This window comes from Pan paniscus, chromosome 6 (assembly GCF_029289425.2).
Source record: "Pan paniscus chromosome 6, NHGRI_mPanPan1-v2.0_pri, whole genome shotgun sequence".
Taxonomy (NCBI): domain Eukaryota; kingdom Metazoa; phylum Chordata; class Mammalia; order Primates; family Hominidae; genus Pan; species Pan paniscus.
Window position 1 is genome coordinate 148,307,044 of NC_073255.2, and position 23,455 is coordinate 148,330,498.

The window sequence follows — 23,455 nt, forward strand, 5'->3', positions numbered from 1 at the left end:
AGTATTCTTTCAAATTAAGTAATTAAGTATTTAAACAAACACTCCCGAAGTAGAAGCAAAAATCACTTTCTCAGACTATTTAGTACTTCTTAAAGGTCTCCAAGAAGTAGTACACTCCAATTAATATTTATCCTCTTCCTCAGAGCATCGATGCTTACACTGCCTAAGGGAAACCTGTTGTCAGCTAAGGCAAATGAGGTTAATAACAGGATTTGGCTAAGAAGAAAAATATGTTGCACTTTAGAGAACTAACATCTCATCTCATCTCAAATACGCTAGGAGAATAAAGAGGCCAGGAAACAACCAATTGTAAAAATATTAGTAAATAGGTAACAATTAAAGTCATTCTTTCTCATCCCAACTAGATATACTAAAGGCCAAAATTACTTTTTACTTACATTAGTATTACCTCAGGGGATCTATTGTTTTCCTATAAAAGTCAGCTGAGCTGTACAGCTTAACCAAGATAATCCGCTATATTAGTTTCCAAGTATAGAAAGCATATGTGTAAATAAAACATACATCCCTCATTGTTACCTGGATGTTATTAACTCTTGCTCCCCAAGAACTAAAATATCCATACAGGGATTTACTTACAAAAAAAAGAAACATGCTTATTAACCTAATTATGGGTATCACATAAATACATCGTATTTGCCCATTTATTATTATTATAGCAGGGCTCTAGGGGGCATACTATCCATATTGGATGGCTAGTTTCTCCCAGTAGCCATCAAGAAGCCTAAAATTTCATCATTTGAAATATTTTTAAGTCTTGACTTTTAGAGGAGAGAGAACTATAAAAGAGAATGTCTAGAGTTAAAGATAGAACAGCAGTCTAGGACTCATATGCAATGTAAGAAGAAAATGGAATCAGCAGAAGTTCTAAGCAGGAAAGTGATATTATCCAAATCATGTTGGAAATAAATCTGCTAGCAATGTGGAAAATGTACTAGAGAAAACATAGTCAAAGAAGGAGAGATCTATGTGGCACCTGGACTTAGTAAATGGAGAAAAGAAAAATATTCAATAGATATTTTTCAGGTAGACCCAAAAAGACTCTGTGTCTAACTGGATACAGATGATAAGAAAAACCTAGAAGTTAAAGACGGAAGTTACTCTAACTTTGACTTGTGACTAAATATGATGGCAATAATCAAAATAGTAACCAGAAGAAGAAAACAAGTTTGGTATGGGCTAGGTTGGGTTTGAGAAGTCTGAGGAATATCATCATACACATATATCCAATGGAGAGCTAAAATTACAGGTATGATGCTTCAAAAAGAAATCAGGTAGGCAAGAAGTCAAGAGCAGTGGATAAAGGGAAAAGAGAAGAGGGCCATTTCTGAGGGCTCTGTTCTGTTCCACTGATCTATATCTCTGTTTTGGTACCAGTACCATGCTGTTTTGGTTACTGTAGCCTTGTAGTATAGTTTGAAGTCAGGTAGCGTGATGCCTCCAGCTTTGTTCTTTTGATTTAGGATTGACTTGGCAATGCGGGCTCTTTTTTGGTTCCATATGAACTTTAAAGTAGTTTTTTCCAATTCTATGAAGAAAGTCATTGGTAGCTTGATGGGGATGGCACTGAATCTATAAATTACCTTGGGCAGTATGGCCATTTTCATGATATTGATTCTTCCTACCCATGAGCATGGAATGTTCTTCCATTTGTTTGTATCCTCTTTTATTTCATTGAGCAGTGGTTTGTAGTTCTCCTTGAAGAGGTCCTTCATGTCCCTTGTAAGTTGGATTCCTAGGTATTTTATTCTCTTTGAAGCAATTGTGAATGGGAGTTCACTCATGATTTGGCTCTTTGTTTGTCTGTTATTGGTGTATATCTACAACTATCTGATCTTTGACAAACCTGACAAAAACAAGCAATGGGGAAAGGATTCCCTATTTAATAAATGGTGCTGGGAAAACTGGCTAGCCATATGTAGAAAGCTGAAACTGGATCCCTTCCTTACACCTTATACAAAAATTAATTCAACATGGATTAAAGACTTAAACATCAGACCTAAAACCATAAAAACCCTAGAAGAAAACCTAGGCAATACCATTCAGGACATAGGCATTGGCAAAGACTTCATGTCTAAAACACCAAAAGCAATGGCAACAAAAGCCAAAATTGACAAATGAGATCTAATTAAACTAAAGAGCTTCTGCACAGCAAAAGAAACTACCATCAGAGTGAACAGGCAACCTACAAAATGGGAGAAAATTTTCGCAACCTACTCATCTGACAAAGGGCTAATATCCAGAATCTACAATGAACTCAAACAAATTTACAAGAAAAAAACAAACAACCCCATTAAAAAGTAGGTGAAGGACATGAACAGACGCTTCTCAAAAGAAGACATTAATGCAGTCAAAAGACACATGAAAAAATGCTCACCATCACTGGCCATCAGAGAAATGCAAATCAAAACCACAATGAGATACCATCTCACACCTGTTAGAATGGCAATCATTAAAAAGTCAGGAAACAACAGGTGCTGGAGAGGATGTGGAGAAATAGGAACACTTTTACACTGTTGGTGGGACTGTAAACTAGTTCAACCATTGTGGAAGTCAGTGTGGTGATTCCTCAGGGATCTAGAACTAGAAATACCATTTGACCCAGCAATCCCATTACTGGGTATATACCCAAAGGACTATAAATCATGCTGCTATAGACACATGCACACGTATGCTTATTGTGGCACTATTCACAATAGCAAAGACTTGGAACCAACCCAAATGTCCAACAATGATAGACTAGATTAAGAAAATGTGGCACATATACACCATGGAATACTATGCAGCCATAAAAAATGATGAGTTCATGTCCTTTGTAGGGACATGGATGAAATTGGAAATCATCATTCTCAGTAAACTATCCCAAGGACAAAAAAACCAAACACCGCATGTTCTCACTCATAGGTGGGAATTGAACAATGAGAACACATGGACACAGGAAGGGGAACATCACACTCTGGGGACTGTTGTGGGGTGGGGGGGAGGGGGGAGGGATAGCATTAGGAGATATACCTAATGCTAAATGACGAGTTAATGGGTGCAGCACACCAGCATGGCACATGTATACATATGTAACTAACCTGCACATTGTGCTCATGTACCCTAAAACTTAAAGTATAATAATAATAATAATAATAAAATAAATAAAGAAAGAAAGAAAGAGAAGAGGGCCAAAAAAGGAACCAGCAAAGCATACAAAGCTAAAACAGAACCAAGAAAAAAGGATGTAATATACAACAAAGGGCCAGAAAACTTCAAGGAGGAAGTATTCATACTGTCCATTTCTGCTAAGAGATGAAGAAACATTTGTATCGTGGCCATTGGATTTAGCAATGAGAAGATTTGAGAATTTTTCCAAAGAGTTTTTGTAGAATATTAGAGATAGAAGTCTGATTTTACTAAACTAAGGCAGTAAGTGACTTAAGGAATTGAAGAGGACTCACAGATATTTCTTCCCAGAAATATCTCTTTCCAGATGTTTGGAAATAAACATCAGTACTCTTTCCAGATGCTTGGAAATAAGAGCAAAATGTACTGATTTACCTGTAAATCTTGACAGATTCTAGGGAATGCAAGTCTCTGTCATTATTGTATAGAAGAGAGGAGAAAACAAAAGGTAATTAAAGCTGACTCTAAAGTCTCTAAATTTGATTCATGGGTATAGATATAAAGATTCCATAACTTTAGCAGCAAGGTCCAATACAGTAGCCAAAAGCCACATGTGGTTACTGAACACTTGAAATGCAACTAGTCCAAACTGAGATGTGCCAAATGAAACCAACACCAGATTTTTAAGACCTTATTTCGAAAAATGTAAAATATCTCATTAATATTTTAATATTAATTACATGTGGAAATATTTTAGATCTATTGGGTTAGAAAATATTAAAATTAAAGTTCCACTTGTTTCTTTTTTCACTTGTTTCAAAGTGTTAGTAGACAATTTAAAATCACATATATGGCTCACATTATATTTCTTTTGAACGTCCCTGAACATTCAAAATGTTATCCTCTAGAATAAATACTAAACTGGAAGAACAGGATTCAGAAAGGTTCCATCACAGCCAGCCTATATATATATCATATTAGTGTGAAAGTTAATGAAGGGGACACCCAGGACAACTTCATGACTTTAATAAAATAAAGTCCTAACTAATTAAGTGGCTTACTCAGGTCACCTAGCTACTGGAAACAAAACCCAGACTAGAACCTAGTCCATGGGTATTTCCTCTATTATTCCACCTCTTGAAATGTCAGTGAAAATTTAACTGTTATATACAATCTTATTCTATACCACATTCAATAAAATGACTTGTAAAAAAATCTTAAAATCATAATCTCCATAAGAGTATCCTTTGTTCACCAGTCAACTTGTAATTTAACTAATATTGTTAAGGTATGTCAACTCACGATTCAGTTTTGTTGTGTTTTACTTTGGGCATGTATATACATACTCTGAATTTATTTCAACCAATTCCACATGAATTTTAAAGAGAATATCCTCCTTTCAAGTACGCATCTCTTTAAAAAAAAGTTCTAAGAAAACGTATCTGGAAAAGTTCAGAGAAATTACTCTCAACCATTATTATCTGCCATTTGATAGTGGTAACTTACTAAGGCATCATGTTGCTCATTAATGTAATATTCATACAAAATTAAAAGTTATATTCAAAATATAGCTATAGTATATGATGATATACTGTATTTCAAATTCTGGCAAGATTTAAAATCCTGCTTTGCCCAGTAAAATCTTCAAAGACACTCAACCATTATGTTGTAGGTAAACCACAGTTCCAGAATCACCAATAATTGTAACCAACCAAAATATTTAGCTCTAATTTCTTCAATACTCCAACAACTATAAATGTATTTATGCTTTTCATTAAGAAAAGACACAATTATTTAAAAAATTAGTCTTTTCATGCTAACTTTCCATGTGAAATTGAAAAGTAAACATCACTTGAAACTTTAAAACTTAATTTTATGAGACATCTTAATAAGCTAATAACTGTTGTAGTCATGGTAGTTATTTCCTTTGTAGAAATACTGTTCCAAAAATAGTGCTATGCTGAGTGCAGTGGCTCATGCCTGTAATCCCAGCACTTTGGGAGGCTGAGGTGGGTGGATCACTTGAGGCCAGGATTTCGAGACCAGCCTGGCCAACATGGCGAAACCAAGTCTCTACTAAAAAAAAAAAAAAAAGAAAGAAAAAAGAAAAAAAATGCAAAATAGTGCTGATAAAAATGAATGAAGATTATTTGATTAAGCAACATGCTTAATTTTGTACGTATACCCTATATTTATTTTAACAAATAAAACTATTATTGTCATTCCAAAATGACATTATTAAAAATAATAAAAATAAAGAATATCAGCTCCACTTCTTGAATATTTGCTGTTATTTCAATGTTATCACATAGATAAAAGGATGGTGAAAATCTAGCTAATAGAGTTAGCTATGCACAGGGTGACTACGCTTCCAAAGAGGAGCTTTCCATGGCGATCTGCATGTCTTCTTTTCTTTGCCTGGCTGTTTGTGGCCCCTCTTCACATAACTGGAGTTAGTGTATTCATCTATTCCAAAGTTATTCCATCTGGACTCCTATGTGGCAGCCTCCCCCAAAATACAAAATACAAAAAAATACAAAAGTACAGAGCCAGATGTCACTAAGACCTGAGCTTTACCACATCCTTAAAAGTTTTCAAGTTTTCCTTGGTTGTATATGTCCCTTTTCGGCTTACTATATAGCAGATGCTAAGTGTCCCACTGTTGACTGTCCTTAGCAAGGCATAATCCAGCATGGAGCTACAGAGAATCACTGCTCCTTCAATACTGGCAGACTGAATGACATTGTTGGTGTTTATGTCAACCTACTTCATGTTAAGAATAACTAACAGTTGATAGTCATGACATTGCATAAACATCTGTGGTAGATTCAATATCAATATTCTAGAGAATATTTGCAATAAGCAGCATTTAATAGCATTTGTTCAGCCACTGTGGAAAGAAGTTTGGAGATTTCTTAAAGAACTTAAAACAGAACTATCATTTGACCCACCAAACCCATTATTGGGCATATATCAAAAGGAAAATAAATCATTCTACCAAAAAGATGCACACACTCATATGTTCATCACAGCACTATGCACAATGGCCAAGACATGGAATCAACCTAGGTGCCCATCAACAGTGGACTGAATAAAGAAAATGTGGTACAAATACACCATGGAGTACTACACAGCCATAAGAAAGGATGAAACCATGTCCTTTGCAACAACATGAACGCAGATGGAGGCCATTATCCTAAGAATAAATTAATGCAGGAACAGAGAACCAAATATTGCAAGTACTCACTTAAAAGTGGGAGCTAAACATTGGTCACTCATGAACATAAAGATGGCAATAATAGACACTGGGGACTACTAGAGTGGGGAGGGAAAAAGGGGGGGAAAGGTTGATAAACTAACTATTGGCTATTATACTCACTACCTGGATGACGGGATCAATCATACCCTAAACCTCAGCATCACACAATATACCCAAGTAACAAACTGCACATGTGCCCCCAGAATCTAAAATAAAAGTTGAAATTACTTTTTTTAAAGTCCACAATATGATAAAGTGTGCTAAGGAATCATACCTCCTTGAAAATAACTAAAAACATCACTTCTCCCATTTATAAAGCAAAAGTGAATATTCAAAGATAACTGCAGGAGGTTAAGTTCATTAGCCAATATTCCCCTAGCACCTAAGGCAGTTTTCCGCTTTTTTTTTTCAGTATGCTCTTATTACTGCCTAATTATCCCTATTGCTTTTCTTCCTTTTTGTTAAACTGAAATTCACCCAAGCAGTTTAACCTTTCATTTAGAATCATTAAATACACTCCCCTCCCCTCACTGATAACTGGCCTCTTTCTTTATTAACTGATTTCCCCCCTTGATTTATTACAAATCTTTTTTGCCAAATTTGGATCCATTCTGTTAATACATTCTTTACCTTCTTGCAACTCAATTAACACAGTGTCATTGTTACCAAAGCTTTCCTATTATTTCTTCAAGTTCTTATTGCTCTTTAAAGATCATCTAGTAGAATAATGAATTTTTAATAAACCCGGAATATTTTAATGATTCTTACTTAATTCTATGGTAAAATTTATGTGAGACATACTATTCTTCACACTGAAATGTTTCCTACTGTACTGTCATAATACTATACGGTAACTTTCTAGCAATCCAAATACACAAATCCTTGCAATATAACTTATGACTTCTAAAAGTACAGAAAGCCATATTATAATTATCATATCCATAGCTAAATCAAACCAAGCCAGCTTCTTCAACAGCAGTTCCAACATCCATACAATTTTTAATAAAGTGAAACTTATACTTGTGCCATCAGTAAATATTAATGTAACCTCTGAGTATGAGTAAACCTGTCACTAGATTATGCAAAGGAATAACCTTTCATGGGCCCTTGAGGTTTCTCCTTAATGGAAATAAACAATTTTTTTTAAAGGCATTCCTGTTCTCTTCTTGGAAAGAAATACTTTCCTGAGCTCCAAGGCACTGACAAAATTTGGTGGGTGTCGTTTTAAGGCCTTTCCCTTTCTTATCAGCTACCGACACATTTCCCAGCCTTGCCACCTCTACTCACCAAAACAGTGCCTTTTTTTTTTCTAAAAGGAAAAGAAAAATGAAAGGTATCTACTGACCTTGGATCAAATAAGGTTATGTTTAAGTTTAGTTTAGAGATTTCTTCCACTTTTCCAAGACCTAAAATATGAAGCAGAATATAGACTATGGTATCTTTATTTAGCAAGAACCAGTGGACACTGTGTTTACCAGTGGGAAACACATCTTAAGTTGACAAGAGATATGGAGATAACCAGAACAAAATTAACCATTAGAATATTAAAAACTCTACTCCCAGAATAAATTACAAGGAACAAAGAAACAAAGATTTCTACCACTATCTTATTTTGAGTAATTTTAAATAAATAGGAAAGGATTTTGATCTCATCCTTCTGTAAAACGTCTACCTGCCAACATTTATGTTTGCAATTTTCAATAACTGCAACTACAGACATAATCTTTATAAGTATATATTCATTTGATGTCTTTCACCAATAAAGATCTGGTGTTCCAAGTCTCCTATCTGTTCCAGAATTTCTATTTCATGTGCCAATATAGCTCTTCTTTAAAAAATTTCAAGTCAGTTTTGACTCCAACTTTAAAACTATGCAACATAGTTTTCTGATATCCTGAGGGATTAATTCTTATGTTGAACTTCCTAACAATTCCATTTTGATCCCTAAAGCTACTTTCATGCATTTTTTAAATGAAAGAGACCTTAAAGATCAACTAGTCTGTACCTCTTATTCTGCAGATGATGCAATTGATCCAAGGAACAGTTAAAGTAACCTGTCCAGGGTCACTCAGCCAATTAAAAATGATGCAACTCAAAGTAGAAACAAGATCTCCCAAAGCCTAGTCCCATGGTCTTGCACTGAAGAACTGGCAAATAGAGGCTTTCAGATTTGTTTCACAGAAAAGAAAATAATACTTTTTAAATTAGTCAATTATGTAAATAAAATCGGTGTTTTCAAACACTTAATAATCTTTTGTAAAAGTACATTTCCTTGTACATAGTACAGGTGGTTTTAGAACTGTTTGTATTTTTTATTGCTTAAGATGATTTTCTATTGGCACTGTAACAAATTACAGCAAATTTGGCGGTTTAAAATAACATTTGTTTATTATCTAACAGCTCTCAAAGACAGAAGCCTAGTAGGTTTGGCTAGATCCTCTTCTTAAGATCTCTCAAGGCCAAAATCAAGGTGTCAGTGGGACTAGGTTCTTCTATAGAAATCCCAGGATAATCTATTTCCAGGCTCATTAAGTTGTTGGCAAAATTCTGTGTAGTTGTAAGACCGAGGTACTTGTTTCCTTGCTGATCTTTGATTGAAGGTTATTTTTACCTTCTAGAGGCAGCCTGCTTTCCTCTGCCCATGGCCCCTGAATCTTCAAAGGCTGTAACAATGTGTTGCATCCTTCTTGTCCTTTGGATCTCTCACTTCATATGCTGCACTTCCCTAACTACTACTTCTGCCTCTGTTTCTAAGGGCTCATGTGATTACACTGGACCTACATGGGTAATCCAGGATAACCTTTATTTTAAGGTCAACTGATTAGTAGCCTTATTTACATCTGTCCCTTTGGCAATGTAAAGTAACTTATTCATGGATATATCATCTTATTATATTCACTATCCAGGGAATTAGAGCATGGAATCTGCTTGGAAACCAAAGTTCTAATTATTACATTTAGCTCATATTTACTGATGCATCCTTAAGGAAATGTGACTGGTTTTCTACAGATCATGTTGTTCAAACTCTAACAAAATAAATAACTTTGCATTCCTAATATTTATATATCCATTTCCAGGAATGGCTCTGATTGGCCCTGCTTAGGTCCAGTGTCCACCCCTCTACCAACCACCAGGGCTGGCTTCATGGCAATGTGACCAGTGCAGTCACACATAATCCTGGACTCAGAAGGGACCCCACATTTGGGGCTTAATGCTCTGAAGCTACCAACTTGAAATTCTTAACCCTTTGAATTTGTTTTGTACATGAAGTCCAATAGAACAATTGAGCATGTGCCAGGGGCTTGTTTGTCTGAAAAAGAATGCATTTCTCTTTCATTTTTTAAGAATATTTCCAACAGGTACAACATTCTAGATTGACATTTTTTTTCCTTTTACCACTTTATAGAGATGTCATTCAGTTATCTCCTGTCTTCCATCAGTTGAAAAGTAGGCTATATTTTTGCTTCTTTGAAGGAAATGTCTTTTTTCCTTTTAAGACTTTTATCGGCCGGACACAGTGGCTCATGCCTGTAATCTCAGCACTATGGGAGGCTGAGGCAGGCAGATCACCTGAGGTCAGGAGTTCAAGACCAGCCTGACCAACATAGAGAAACCCCATCTCTACTAAAAATAAAAAATTAACCAAGTATGGTGGTGCAAGCCTATAATCCCAGCTACTCGGGAGGCTGAGGCAGGAGAATCACTTGAACGCTGGAAGTGGAGGTTGTGGTGAGCCAAGATCATGCTGTTGCACTCCAGCCTGGGCAACAAGAGTGAATTTCTGCCTCAAAAAAAAAATAGACTTTTATCTTCTTTGGTTTTCAGTGGTTTGACTGCCATGTGCCCTAAATGTGCTTTCATTGTATTTATTCCAATAGTGCTTTTTCATTCTGTGGATTGATGTCTTTCATTGATTTTAGAAAACTCTTGGCCTGAATCTATTAAGATAATGCTTCTTCCTCAATTCCTACTCTCCTATTCTCCTGGGACTCCAATTAGATGGTAGTCAGCCTTTTTCACTATTATACTATTTACACTATTGATTGTGTGTTCCATTCTTTTATTCCCCCCATGCACTATTCTATATATTTTCTAATTGACCCATCATCCAGTTCGCTAATTCTTTCCTCAGCTGTCTAATTTTCTAATAAACTAATCTATTGAGTTCTTCATTTCAGTCACAGTTTTTATTTCTAGAATTTATTTAAATTATTTTTATGGATTCTCATTCTGTGCTGAAATTATCCACCTTTTCATCGCTTTAAAAAAATATTGATCATAATTTTTTTCTGTTTTTGGAGAGAGGGTCTTACTCTGTCACCCAGGCTGGAATGCAGTGGTTAGACCATAGCTCACTGCAGCCATGATCTCCCAGGCTCACATTATCCTTCCTCCCATCTCAGCCTCTGTAGTAGCTAGACTACAGGCATGCAACACCATGCCCAGCTTTTGTTTGTTTGTTTGTTTGTTTGTTTTTGGTTAAGTAGAGACCAGGGAAGTCTTGCTATGTCACCCAGGCTGGTCTCAAACTCCTGAGCTCAAGTGATCCTCCCACCTCGGCCTCCCAAAGTGCTAGGATTACAGACATGAGTCACCACACCTGGCCAATTACAGTTATTTAATAGTCCATGTCTAATCATTCCAATATCTAGATTACTGTGAGACTGTTTCTGTCCTTTCTTGTTTTATATTGTTTTTCTTGGTCCTGGCTTCTAATATGCATGGTATAATTTTTTATTAAATGCCAAGTGTCGTGTATAAAAAAATTATAGAAACTCTGCATGATGTCTCTTGCTTCCAGCAATGACAGACAGTTGAAGTAAAGGCAGACCACCTTAAAACAAAGATTGGGTTTATCAAAGAATACATTTTGATTTTTGTAAGTAGTGGCCTATTTATAGTTCTTCCTAACTCCTAGGATATAGCCCCACAAGAATCCCAATGAAAAGCTTAGAGTGTTTTACCAGGGTCCTTCTTCCTCCTTCCTGAATTTTAGCTTGCAGGCACTGTGAAACTGCCAAAAGTTCTGCTCATCCTGTCACCATCTTAGCTATTGCTGCTTGGTTTCTCAGCTTGGCCTGTGTTGCTTGCAAATTGACAGAACCCAAGGTGAAAAATGACACCAAATACAGGGCTCACTTCAGTGTGTTTCCTTTCATTCTTAGATCTTTAGCTCTTGGTAGTGCTCCAATGCCTTTAGATATATATATTTTTCTAATCCAGTTTTTTCATTATTCACAGTGTAGGCCTTAGTTTGAAATAAACTAGTCCATTTACAGCCAGAAATAGAAATCAGCCACTGACTGATCTGTGGCCTATCTTTATGTATGTCTCTATATCTTATTAATTCCAAAAGTATTTAAGATAAGTTGACACACTTATATGACGGTTGATTTGCCTTGTGTTCTATTTCCTGCTTGAAACCTAAACTGTTCATTACTCTAATATCCTAATTAATTTTGTTGTAATTATTACGTAAACTTACATTCAAAATGCTTCTCCTCGATAGCTAAATCTGACTCCTTACATATAATATTTAACGTGTATTTGGGAGGTCCTTTGCAAATGCCGTCTTGTACTTACTCATTTTTTTAAATATAAGAAACAGCATTCTCGGAGACTAGATTATTTCAGAGTAAAAATGAAAACATTTATAAACATAAGCACTAGTATTTAATAGAATGTTGCCTGTATAATTTTGTTCTTTGAAAACTTATAGTTACCTCTCAAAGGATATAAAATTTATAAAACAGGATGAGCAGAAGCTATGTATAACTCCTATGGTTACATTAACACAAAATCTCGGTAATTCAAAATTGAAATTTATTAAACATTTCTAAGATGTAATTTGTCTCTGAACTAAGAAAATGTCTTATTACATAATTAAGTGTATAAGCATTGTGAAGGCAGTTTATCCTACTTTAAAAAATAAATTGCTGTTAAGGACTGTCTTAAGGATACCAACTTTTTTTTTTTTTTTTTTGAGATGGAGTCTCACTTTGTTGCCCAGGCTGGAGTGCAGTGGCACAATCTCGGCTCACTGCAAGCTCCGCCTCCCAGGTTCACGCCATTCTCCTGCCTCAGCCTCCCGAGTAGCTGGGACTACAGGCGCCCGCCACCACGCCTGGCTAATTTTTTGTATTTTTAGTAGAGATGGGGTTTCACCGTAGCCAGGATGGTCTCCATCTCCTGACCTCGTGATCCACCCGCCTCAGCCTCCCAAAGTGCTGAGATTACAGGCATGAGCCACTGTTCCCGGCCAAGGATATCAACTTTTTGTATGGCTATGAACAGCATTTAAAAATCAGTTTAATCTATATCAAATAATAAGAATAATAATACCTATACTATCTCATTTTATTTATTTTAAAAATGTCACTTGTACATATACTTAGTAATGACTGCAAATTACTATGGATAATTGAAAGTACCAAAAATAAACTGCAACACAGGATTTCCCTCCCCAGCATTTTACTGTCAAAAAAAAAAAAAAAAAAAAAAACACTGGAAACCTAGGTACTTCATCCTCCCTAAAGAATCTTTCATAAAAGTCATGGTCTTTCTACATTTGGTTCCTAAATGTACTACATTAACTACAAACTCAGAAAAATGTTTGGCCATAGATTTTAAAAATTGGGAATGAGTACAGATAGAACAGATAAGTATACACAATTATATTTTCCCAGCTCAATTGATAACTGGCTTTTAATACAATTATGGGTCATTATTCAGTATTATTATTACTGTGGCCAAAACATGAAATTCCATTTTTAGCAGGTTCCAATTAATTTCCTTGGTTGGTCAAGGAACCTTTCAAGATTTACAAGCACTCAAGACACAAAGCACCTTTCGTTTTTCTTTTTTCAAGTGCTCTATTCTATTTCATCTATTTCCCTTGCTCAAATCTTTATGACTCTTTGTTCATACTTATCGATAGAGAAGCAGCCACCACACTGGCCATCTATCAGAAAGTGGCAATGAGTTTAGCATGACAAAAACCAGCTGTTGAAACTGTATGCACACTGTATGTTCATAATACAGTAATATTGCTATTAATGAAGAGACTGCTATGTATTTCAGGAACCACTGTATCAGAAATTCGACTACAGAAATGGGAGTAAAATAAGAGATGTAGACATACCAGGGCCAGAATGACTTCTTTGGTGAGAATCAATGTTATTCAACCATAGCATCGTACCACATTATATGGAGACATTATAGGATGATGGTTAAGACACAGCTTTGATGTGAGGCACTTCAAGCCTTTGCTCTGCCACTTATTAATATTTACTATGTCCTTAAGCAGGTTATTTAGCCTCTCTATGCTTTAGTGTTCTCATCTATAAAACCGGGGATAACAATACCTACTTTACTGGTTTTTCTTAATAAGAATCAAATAAAAGTGAAGTTAGAACTCCTAACCCAGTGGCTAACAAAAAAATAAGCAGTCAATAAACGCTTTAAAAATATTATGTTTCTTTTTTTCTCTCCATAGATTATGTGTCTTTTTCTCTCTGCCTTTGGACCTGATCACTCCAACACTCTCACCAACACCAGGTGTTTACCTATCTTTAGAAGTCTACCTTTGCTTCATAGGAACTACCTTAGTGTTTTCCATCTCAGACTTTGGGATTTTATCTTAGTTCACTTCAGACATACTCCAGGGATACAGCAGTGTACAATGGGAAAAGATTTAGACGTAGTGTTATCAAATAGAAATAAAATGTATGTCACATGTGTAATTTTACATTTTCTACTAGGCATATTTAAAAAGGAAGAATCAGCCAGATGCACTGCTTATGCCTGTAGTCCCAGCCACTCAGGAGGCTGAGGCAGGAGGATCACTTAGGCCCAGGAGTTCATGCCCAGCATGGGCAGCATAGCAAGACCCAATCTCATAAACTAAAACTAGAAGAAAAAGAGGAAAAAGAAACAGGTAGCATTTTAGTAATATATTTATTTGCATGAATATATCCAAATTATTATGATTTTAACAAGCAGCAATCACCACATTTCAAGTGTTCAGTAACTATAGGTGCTTGCTATATTAGACAGTACAGGCTTAGAGTCAAATGAATGTGGATTCAAATTCTGGCCTTGCTTTTTACTTGCCATGCACTTGCTGTAAATCTGTTTCATTATGTTAAAAATTACTATCTCCAGATATTGTGAGAATTAAATAAAAACAGCATACTCAAAGCACTTAGCACAACGCTTACTTACAGGCATGCTCATTCAATGAGAATTCCCTCACACCAACCTTCTACTACAGAACTGAACACTGGCTCAATACAGTGAAATCTGTGATCCAGATTAAGAGGAAAGGAAGAGAAAGGAAGCCCCCCATCGTCCTTCCTTTCTAGCTCTCTATAAACTGTGGCCATTTCTCCCACTCACACAGCTCTCCTTCTTTGCTTCCTAGCAGCTATAAATTTGACTCGGTAGACTTATTTCTAGAATCCCTGAACCCTTGTAGTCATGACCCAAGTATGTGGTCCCAAGAAACTAAAAAAAAAACCCATGCCTGAAAGAGAAATCCTACCATCTCTTTCTTCTCTGCCCCTGTGGTATCCACCTCCCCAGCTGGCCCTACTGCCTAGTCAGACAGAGTTTCTCCTTTATTCAGGGGTTCTCACTGCTGCAGCTTCCTCAGCCTCAGCAACTGCCATTAACATTAGTGCTTCTCTATTGAAAGAGAGTCTGGCATCAAACATTAAAGAGGCTGAGCAGCATTCTGCAAAATAACTGGACAGTACCCTTCAAAAGTGTCAATGGCATAAAAGACAAAGATCAAGGAACTGGCATATACTGAAGGTGACTAAAGAGACATAAAAAATGAAAATATGGGATCTTGAGTAGGATCTTGGCCCAAAAAAAGGACATTAGTGGGAAAACAGGTGAAATTTGAATAAGGTCTAGACCTATTCGTCTAATAAGATTAGATCTAATAATATTCTACTGATGTCAATTTCCTGGTTTCAATACTTGAACTATGGTTCTATATAATGTTAATATTAGGGGATTTGTGGGAACTCTCTATACTATTTTTGCAACTTTTCTTCAAAACAAATAAAAGTAAAATTAAGTTAAAACACTTTTAAATGTGATTATTTAGGACTTTATTATGAAAGAACCTCTGTCCCGATGGACTTGTTAAGTGATATATTATTGTGAAATAGTGCAACTTATGTTAAGCCAGGAAGGCCATCGCACAGGTTAACGAAAAGTCAATTCCAAGGTATAGAAAATTCACCTTACTCACCACTATGAGTTTGTAAATCACTAAGAGAGTATGATGCCACCTACATATACTATAGTAAGGACTTGATGACAGCAAATCATATTTTGTGCAACCAATAATGTTATTAAATAAATGTAGCTACTGAATAACATACTTAAACAATAACTCCACTGTGACCAACTTTTTACAGAAAGAAAGAGACAGTGAAAAATAAGAAAGATATGCAAAAAAATAATATGCACCCACCTCCCTCTGCCAGATCTCCCATGCTTTAGGAAACAACACTGGTCAACCAACTCTGAACAAAACCCCTTGCAATAGAAAGGACAGTCTGCTTTGCTATATATGTGTTTCTGTAACATGAATTAACATAGACAATTGGTAAGTGGAGAAAAGATTTCAGTGTAATGCAGAAGTTACATTGGTTCCTATGTAATTTTTTTCCCAGATGATTAATGTTTTGCCTTATTAGTACAGGCAACTGAAGGCTACGTATACTAATGGCAGCAAACCAGGAAGGAATCAGTATTATACATTCAGCCTTTCTCTGAGAAGTGCTACTGCAAAGTTAACCCTGATCTTTGTTTATAAATAACTAAATAAATAAAACAAAGTAACACAAAACAATGAGGAGAGCATACAACTCTGGTATCAGTACATTTTGTACAAAGCTTACAAGCTTTTCTCTATTTATGACTTGTAATGATAATGTCTTTCTGCCCTTGCATCCACAGACAGCCTCAACCCTTCCTTATACCACCTACCACCAAGCTATCTTCACCTTTTATGTTTTAAGTAAAACACTACTTTTACTGCAGTTTAATTATTAGAAACTTCATGTCTTTTAAACTGTGTTAGTATTTTTATTGACATTGTTATTGTTTTCATCAGTGCTCTGGTTATAAAGTTGAATAAGCCCTACTGATTTAAGTAAGAATTTGGAAACTGCAAATTTTCCAGAAAAGCACACATAATATTATAGTAGAAATGGTGTATTACCACACATTCTGAATACATTGTCTCAAGATTTTTTTAATATAAAAAGGTTATACTGGTTTGTTTTCAAAGATTACTTATTTATCAATGAAGTATACTGTTAATATCAATTTCTAAACAAAATTACGAAGTGTATTTTATCATCAGCTTTAAATCGAACATTTTAATATACACTTCTGTATGTGTCACACATTTCTTAAATAAATAGGATGTTCCAATGTAGTAACAAAAATTATCATCTATGTTAAAAACAAACTGATGCATTGTGTAAGAAAAGCAAATATTCAATATTTGATATAAATTAAATGTATATTATGAACTGCAATCAAACCAACATCAATCTTCTAAAATGAAGCAGTTTCTAAATTGTATGAAAATACATGGATATGGTCTAGAAAGCATGTTTCATCATAAGACTAAAAAGATACTTTTTATTAGGCAGGGTCTCACTGTCACCCAGGCTGGAGTGCAGTGGCACAATCACAGATTACTGCAGCCTCGACCTCCCAGGCTCAATCGATCTTCCTACCTCAGCCTCCCAGGTAGCTAAGAACTACAGGCACGCATCACCAAACCCGGCTAATTTTTGTATTTTTTGTAGAGACAGGGTTTCACCGTGTTGCCCAGGCTGGTCTCAAACTCCTGGGCTTAACGGATCCACACACCTTGCCCTCCCAAAGTGCCAGGATTACAGGCCTGAGCCACCTGGCCCTGACCTAAAAAAATACTTTAAATAATGCTAAAGAAGAATTTAGCATCAGATTTTTTGTTTCTTTCTCAAAGCAACAATATTGCTTCACGATCATCTGTTGTTAAATATATAATACTAGTAACTAAGCACTGTTTTATGTAAATGGCTCCTCCTAAGAACAAGCACATGAAAGTTTGTGTTATTTGTACATGACAAAGATATAGCACATAACTGAGTCATTAAAAACACAGTTCAGGCCGGGTGCAGTGGCTCACGCCTGTAATCCCAGCACTTTGGGAGGCCGAGGTGGATAGATTATGAGGTCAGGAGATCAAGACCATCATGGCTAACACGGTGAAACCCGTCTCTACTAAAAATACAGAAAATTAGCTGGGCGTGGTGGCGGGCCCCTGTAGTCCCAACTACTCAGGAGGCTGAGGTAGGAGAATGGCCTGAACCCAGGAGGTGGGGCTTGCAGTGAGCCGAGATCCCGCCACTGCACTCCAGCCTGGGCAACAGAGCGAGACTCTGTCTCAAAAAAAAAAAAAAAAAAACACAGTTCAACTGGAATAGCTATAATTTATATATCAATCCCAATTTGAATAGAATATTTTTGAAGTTAATGTATATAATAAATATCAATCACTATGAATGTTTATATAAAACAGTAGCGTGCTCTTTTTAATATACTCCATGATATGGTAGGATACTTTTATGGACCCATGCAACCCTGAATATCAAGCAGCCCTGTTTTATTTTTCAATTATCTATTTAAGTCCACTTGGTTAGAGATAGTCAGCATGTTTCTCACGGGAAAAAAAAAATACTGCACAATTGTCTGTGTATAGTGTGACCTCTTTCACTTGGGTGGGTATCCTTTCCATCACCAACTAAGTGAGGATATAACCTTGTCAAACCAAAGGCAAAAGAATAATAAGCATATAACAGGCTAACCCAGCATGGAAAAGGTTGTTTAGGAGGTTGCAAAAATAGTACTCTGAATGACAAAATAAAAGTACACTTCAAAGAGCAGGTTAATATTTTTAAAAGCACTCAAAACCTGAGAAGCATTTAATCCCCCTCCTTGGATGTCTGCCATACAAAACTCCACTTGAATTTATTTCATTAGTCACTAACCAGATTTGGTTAATATGTTTTCAAATGAATACTGGTAGAATAGTCTGAAAGAAACACATTTATAGAATATCTATTTCCACAAAGCACTAGCCAAAGGTAAGTACAAATAAGCAGATGATGTCTTGCTTTTACCAATTATAAATTACCATCCAACAAGAAAAAAATCCTTCCAATTCAAGAATCAGAAATATAAATGGGAAAAGTATTTACCCAGTAGCAGGTTTTTACTGTCTCCAAATCAAATGACAGTAACACTGCCACCTTAATTGCTACCCCTAACTGGCATAACAGGGAATCATACTACAACATTTTTATAAGTATTTGAAACCAGAAGAAATTAGACGAGTTTGGCTACAGTCTTCCTAGTGTAAATTTACTTTTAAAGCAAACAAACAAAAATCTCCAAACCATTTAGGCCTGTCCTAGGACTATGTATTATATCATTGTGTCAGTTATGCACACTTTGACATTCCTTTTCTACATTAAGACTGGAATGAAATTTTTGATCCTGACCAGTCATCATATTATAAGAGTGAAACAGTGCCACCTTTTGGCCCCAAACAGAAGCATCCAGTACTAGTCTTTCAAACTTCCTTTTTCAGTTAAACTCCTGATGTACATAAATGTCAATGATTTTCATGTCATAATTATCACCTTCTAGGAATACTTTTTAATCTATACAAACCAAGAAAACATTGGGGTAACAAAAAAGTTGCTTACCAAGATGCAAAATTTCAAAATATTCCAAAGTAGTACCAAATGCATGTATTTTTAATAATTTCTAATCAACATTTCATTAAATACATTTCACCAAATCCAAATATGTTAGTCAACTAACATATTTTAAATGCAAAAAATTCTTTTTATAGCATTGTTACACTGCAAAATTGATTTTTTTAAAATGCATTGTATTTAACATGTATTCAATTTAATAATTGGCAATATGATATTAACAGTGGATTACCAGTTAAATCAGCGTAAGTATAAATAATTTTATATACAAATATAGTATGCTTCTGAGTTACTTACACCAATGATACAATGTCACCACGGTGTACTTCAAAATTCCTCACTTTCCAGTGGTTCAAAAGCACCACATCAGATGACTGGCTCCCCCCAGGATTCAAAGAAGGCTAGAAAATAAGGAGAAAGAGACACTTCTATCATTTGTATTTTTCAATCTTCATGGTTCTTGCACTTCACAGCTCGAGTGGACTGAAATAAAACATTTCTAATACAGTACCTTTCTATAAATTGCTGTTCTAAAGGAACTGCAAATGATGAGTTTTCAAAAAGGCTCACTGGGATTCTTCACAGATGAACCAGAAAAAAATAAATTACCAATGCTTATTTGAAAGGAACATGTGCTAGACATTAAAATCTTTAGTAAACTCCAATAAAGAGGTATGAAAAGCCTTAAGAATAATATAAAAACATGAGGAAGAAGTGAGTCAAACCTCCTAACAAAATATCCAGATAGGATCTAATTCCACAGTAGTACACATCATTGTTCCATCTGGGGAAAAGAAATAATCCCAAATCACAGTCATGTCCACAAATCTTCACAGTCATATGAAAAACTGAAGGGGGCAAAAGAAAGATGTGATAGGATTATCATTATAAAATGTATGGATTTCCCACTTTGACCTCTCTTTTCTCAAAAGAGCACATGTCCTAAGGGTCCTGGTCCCAGTTTGAGCCTAATAAGGGGCTTTCATCCTAGGATTCAGAGAAGTCTAACTGTGCCTGAGGGTTAATGGATCAAGAACTGAGAAACATTTTGTGTAAGAATTTTTCTAAAGGTCAGGAACCATACAGGCACAAAAATTTGACTGGGGAACTATGAAACCAGCATACCTGTCATTTGGACAGGGGTACAGACAAAGCCAATGAATAACAAGCTTGAGGCAAGAACAGGGGGACAAAATAATTAGAAAAGCTAAGATAGCCTTTTCACTGTTTTTTAATTTTTTTTTCATTTTTTATTTCAATAGGTTTTGTAAGAAAAGGCAGTGTTCAGTTACATGAGTTAAGTTCTTCAGCAGTGATTTCTGAGATTCTGGTGCACCCATCACCCGAGCAGCGTACACTGTACCCAGTGTGTAGACTTTTATCCCTCACCACCACCCACATTTTCCCCCAAGTCCCCAAAGTCCAATGTGTCATTCTTATGCCTTTGTGCCCTCATAGCTTAGCTCCCACATATCAGTGAAAACATACAATGTCTGGTTTTCCATTCATGACTTACTTCACTTAGATTAATAGTCTCCAATTCCTTTCAGATTGCTGTGAATAACATTATTTCGCTCCTTTTTATGGCTGAGTAATATATATACACACCACATTTTCTTTATCCACTCGTCGATTGATGGGCATTTGGGCTGGTTCCATATTTTTGCAACTGTAAATTGTGCTGCTATAAACGTGCGTGCAAGTACACATCTTTTTCATATAATGAGTTATTTTTTCATATAATGAGTTTATTTTCCTCTGGGTAGATACCTAGTATTGCTAGGGACTGCTGGATCAAACGGTAGATCAACTTTAGTTATTTAAGGAACCTTGATGCTGTTTTCCATAGTGGTTGTACTAGTTTACATTGCCACCAGCAGCGTAAAAGTGTTTCCTTTTCACCACATACACATCAACATCTATTATTCTTTGATTTTTTGATTATGGCCACTCTTGCATGAGTGAGGTAGTATTGCATTGTGGTTTTGATTTGCACTTCCCTGATAATTAAAGATGTTGAAGATTTTTTCATATGCTTATTGGCCATTTGTGTATCTTCTCTTGAGAACTGTCTATTCATGTCCTCAATCCACTTTTTTTTTTTTTTTTTTTTTTTTTGAGATGGAGTCTCACAACGTCGCCCAGGCTGGAGTGCAGTGGCATGATCTCTGCTCACTGCAATCTCCGCCTCCCGGGTTCATGCCATTCTCCTGCCTCAGCCTCCCGAGTAGCTGGGACTAGAGGCGCCTGCCATCACGCCCGGCTAATTTTTTGTATTTTTAGTAGAGACGGGGTTTCACCATGTTAGCCAGGATGGTCTCAATCTCCTGACCTTGTGATCTGCCCACCTCGGCCTCCCAAAGTGCTGGGATTACAGGCGTGAGCCACCACGCCTGGCCTCAGCCCACTTTTTGCTGCGGTTGTCCTTTCTTGCTGATTTGAGTTCTGACTCTCCAATAATGCTGCCATGGGAAGTGGCCATTTCTGTGGTGACAGGAAAGGTGCCAAGCTTCCTCTCCGCCTTCACTGAGGGGCTGATGACAGCAGCCAGTGGAGACACAACAACAACCAGGGCAGAAGCAAGGAAAATAGTGAACGCAGGGCAACAGCCAGTCCCTAGAGCAGTAATGACGTGCCTTTTGTTAAAGATTCCTGGGATTATTTGCAGATTTTCTACAAAGCAAGAGTTGACAAATATGTCAAAATTCTGCGTGGAGGCTACTATCTTGACACTATTTTTGATCCAGGGTTTTGCAGCTGAAAAATACTGGTTATCCTTGAACATCTCAAACACTTTCAGAACTTTCACCAACTCCTTTAGTGATAATACCTAAATCCCTAACCTAAATTCCCTGCTACTCATTTCACTTAACTACCTGACAAAAAATTCAACAGGATTAAAATGGAATTTGTTATCATTTCAACAAATAAATTTTTTTTTGAGACAGTCTCTTCTGCTTTTCTGCCTCAGCCTCCTGAGTACAGCTGCGACTACAGGTGTGCGCCACTATGCCCAGCTAATTTTCGTATTTTTAGTAGAGACGGGGTTTCACCATATTGGCCAGGCTGGTCTCGAACTCCTGATCTGGTGATCCGCCCGCCTCAGCCTCCCAAAGTGCTGGCATTACACACGTGAGCCACCACGCTTGCCCTCTTTTTTTTTTTTTTTTCAAGAGGGTCTCGCTCTGTCACTTAGGCTGGAGTGCACCGGCATGATCATAGTTCACTGTAGCCTTGAACTCCTGGGCTCAGTCTCCCAGTTCCAGTTACCAGGTAGCTAGGACTACAGGTCTACAAGTGCATACCACCACATCCAGCTAAGTCGGGTTTTCTTTTTCCTTTTTTTTTTTTAGAGATGGGAGGGTCTTGCTATGTTGACCAGGATGGTCTTGAACTCCTGACCTCAAGCAATCCTCCTGCCTTATCAACCAAAGCGCTGAGATTACAGGTAGGAGCCACCATGCCCAGCCCTTTCTTATTTTCTTACATCCGGGTTACCCTTTTCCCAGTCAACCAGTTTAAAAATCTTAGTTGTCTTCTTACTTCTCATTCAACCAGTCAGCAAGCTAAAGGGATCTTTTTTTAATCATAATGTCTTCTACTTCTGGCACGTTTTCTTTCCTCTCTAGTATCATCATATTTCAAGCACCAATCATTATGTAACTCATGCTATATCTACACTAATCAGTCTCTCACCTCCAACTTAGAAATGATTCCATTTCTTTCTAGTTATATGATCTTCAGCAAGTTACTTAACTTCATTATGCCATTCATTACTAGGAAAATGGTGATGAATAATAACTATTATCTAACTAATAATTAAATAATAATAGCCAATACCTACGAAGTACTTACCATGTGTCCTGGTCTAATAATAATAGCCAGACATGTTAAGTGCTTACCATGTGCAAGACACTGTTTAACAGCTTTACAAATATAGTTGACCCTTGAATAACACAGGTTTGAACTGCGTGGGTCCAACAATACACAGATTTTTTTCAATAAAAGTTACACTGAGTGTGCCTGCCTCTCCTGCTTCCCTTTCCCACCTCTTCTACATCTGCCACCCCTGAGACAGTAAGACTAACTCCTCTTCTTTCTCCTCCTCCTCCTTAGCCTACTCAATATGAAGACAGTGAGGATGAAGTCCTTTACGATGATCCTCTTCCACTTAAGAAACAAAAATATCTTTTTCTCTTTCTTATGATGTTCTTAATAACATTTTCTTTTCCCTATCTTACTTTATTGTAGAAATATAGTATATAATACATAC

At 36.4% G+C, this 23,455-nt stretch overlaps 1 protein-coding gene across 15 annotated transcripts in view; it reads right to left on the reverse strand.

The window, feature by feature from the left end:
- Positions 1-23,455, reverse strand: part of IMMP2L (inner mitochondrial membrane peptidase subunit 2) — an 888,203-nt gene that overhangs the window by 793,416 nt on the left and 71,332 nt on the right. For 13 of the 15 annotated variants that reach the window (XR_010112785.1, XM_063606340.1, XM_063606342.1 and 10 more), the window contains one exon: positions 19,480-19,583. Coding sequence is in view for 14 of the 15 variants with exons in the window: in XM_063606340.1 (XP_063462410.1) it covers positions 19,480-19,583 (104 nt within the window). In the remaining variant the exon portion in view is untranslated. Of the gene's footprint in view, positions 1-6,840; positions 14,294-15,872; positions 15,980-19,479; positions 19,584-23,455 lie in introns of those variants that run through there. The other 2 variants (XM_063606345.1, XM_034964837.4) reach the window with 2 other exon arrangements.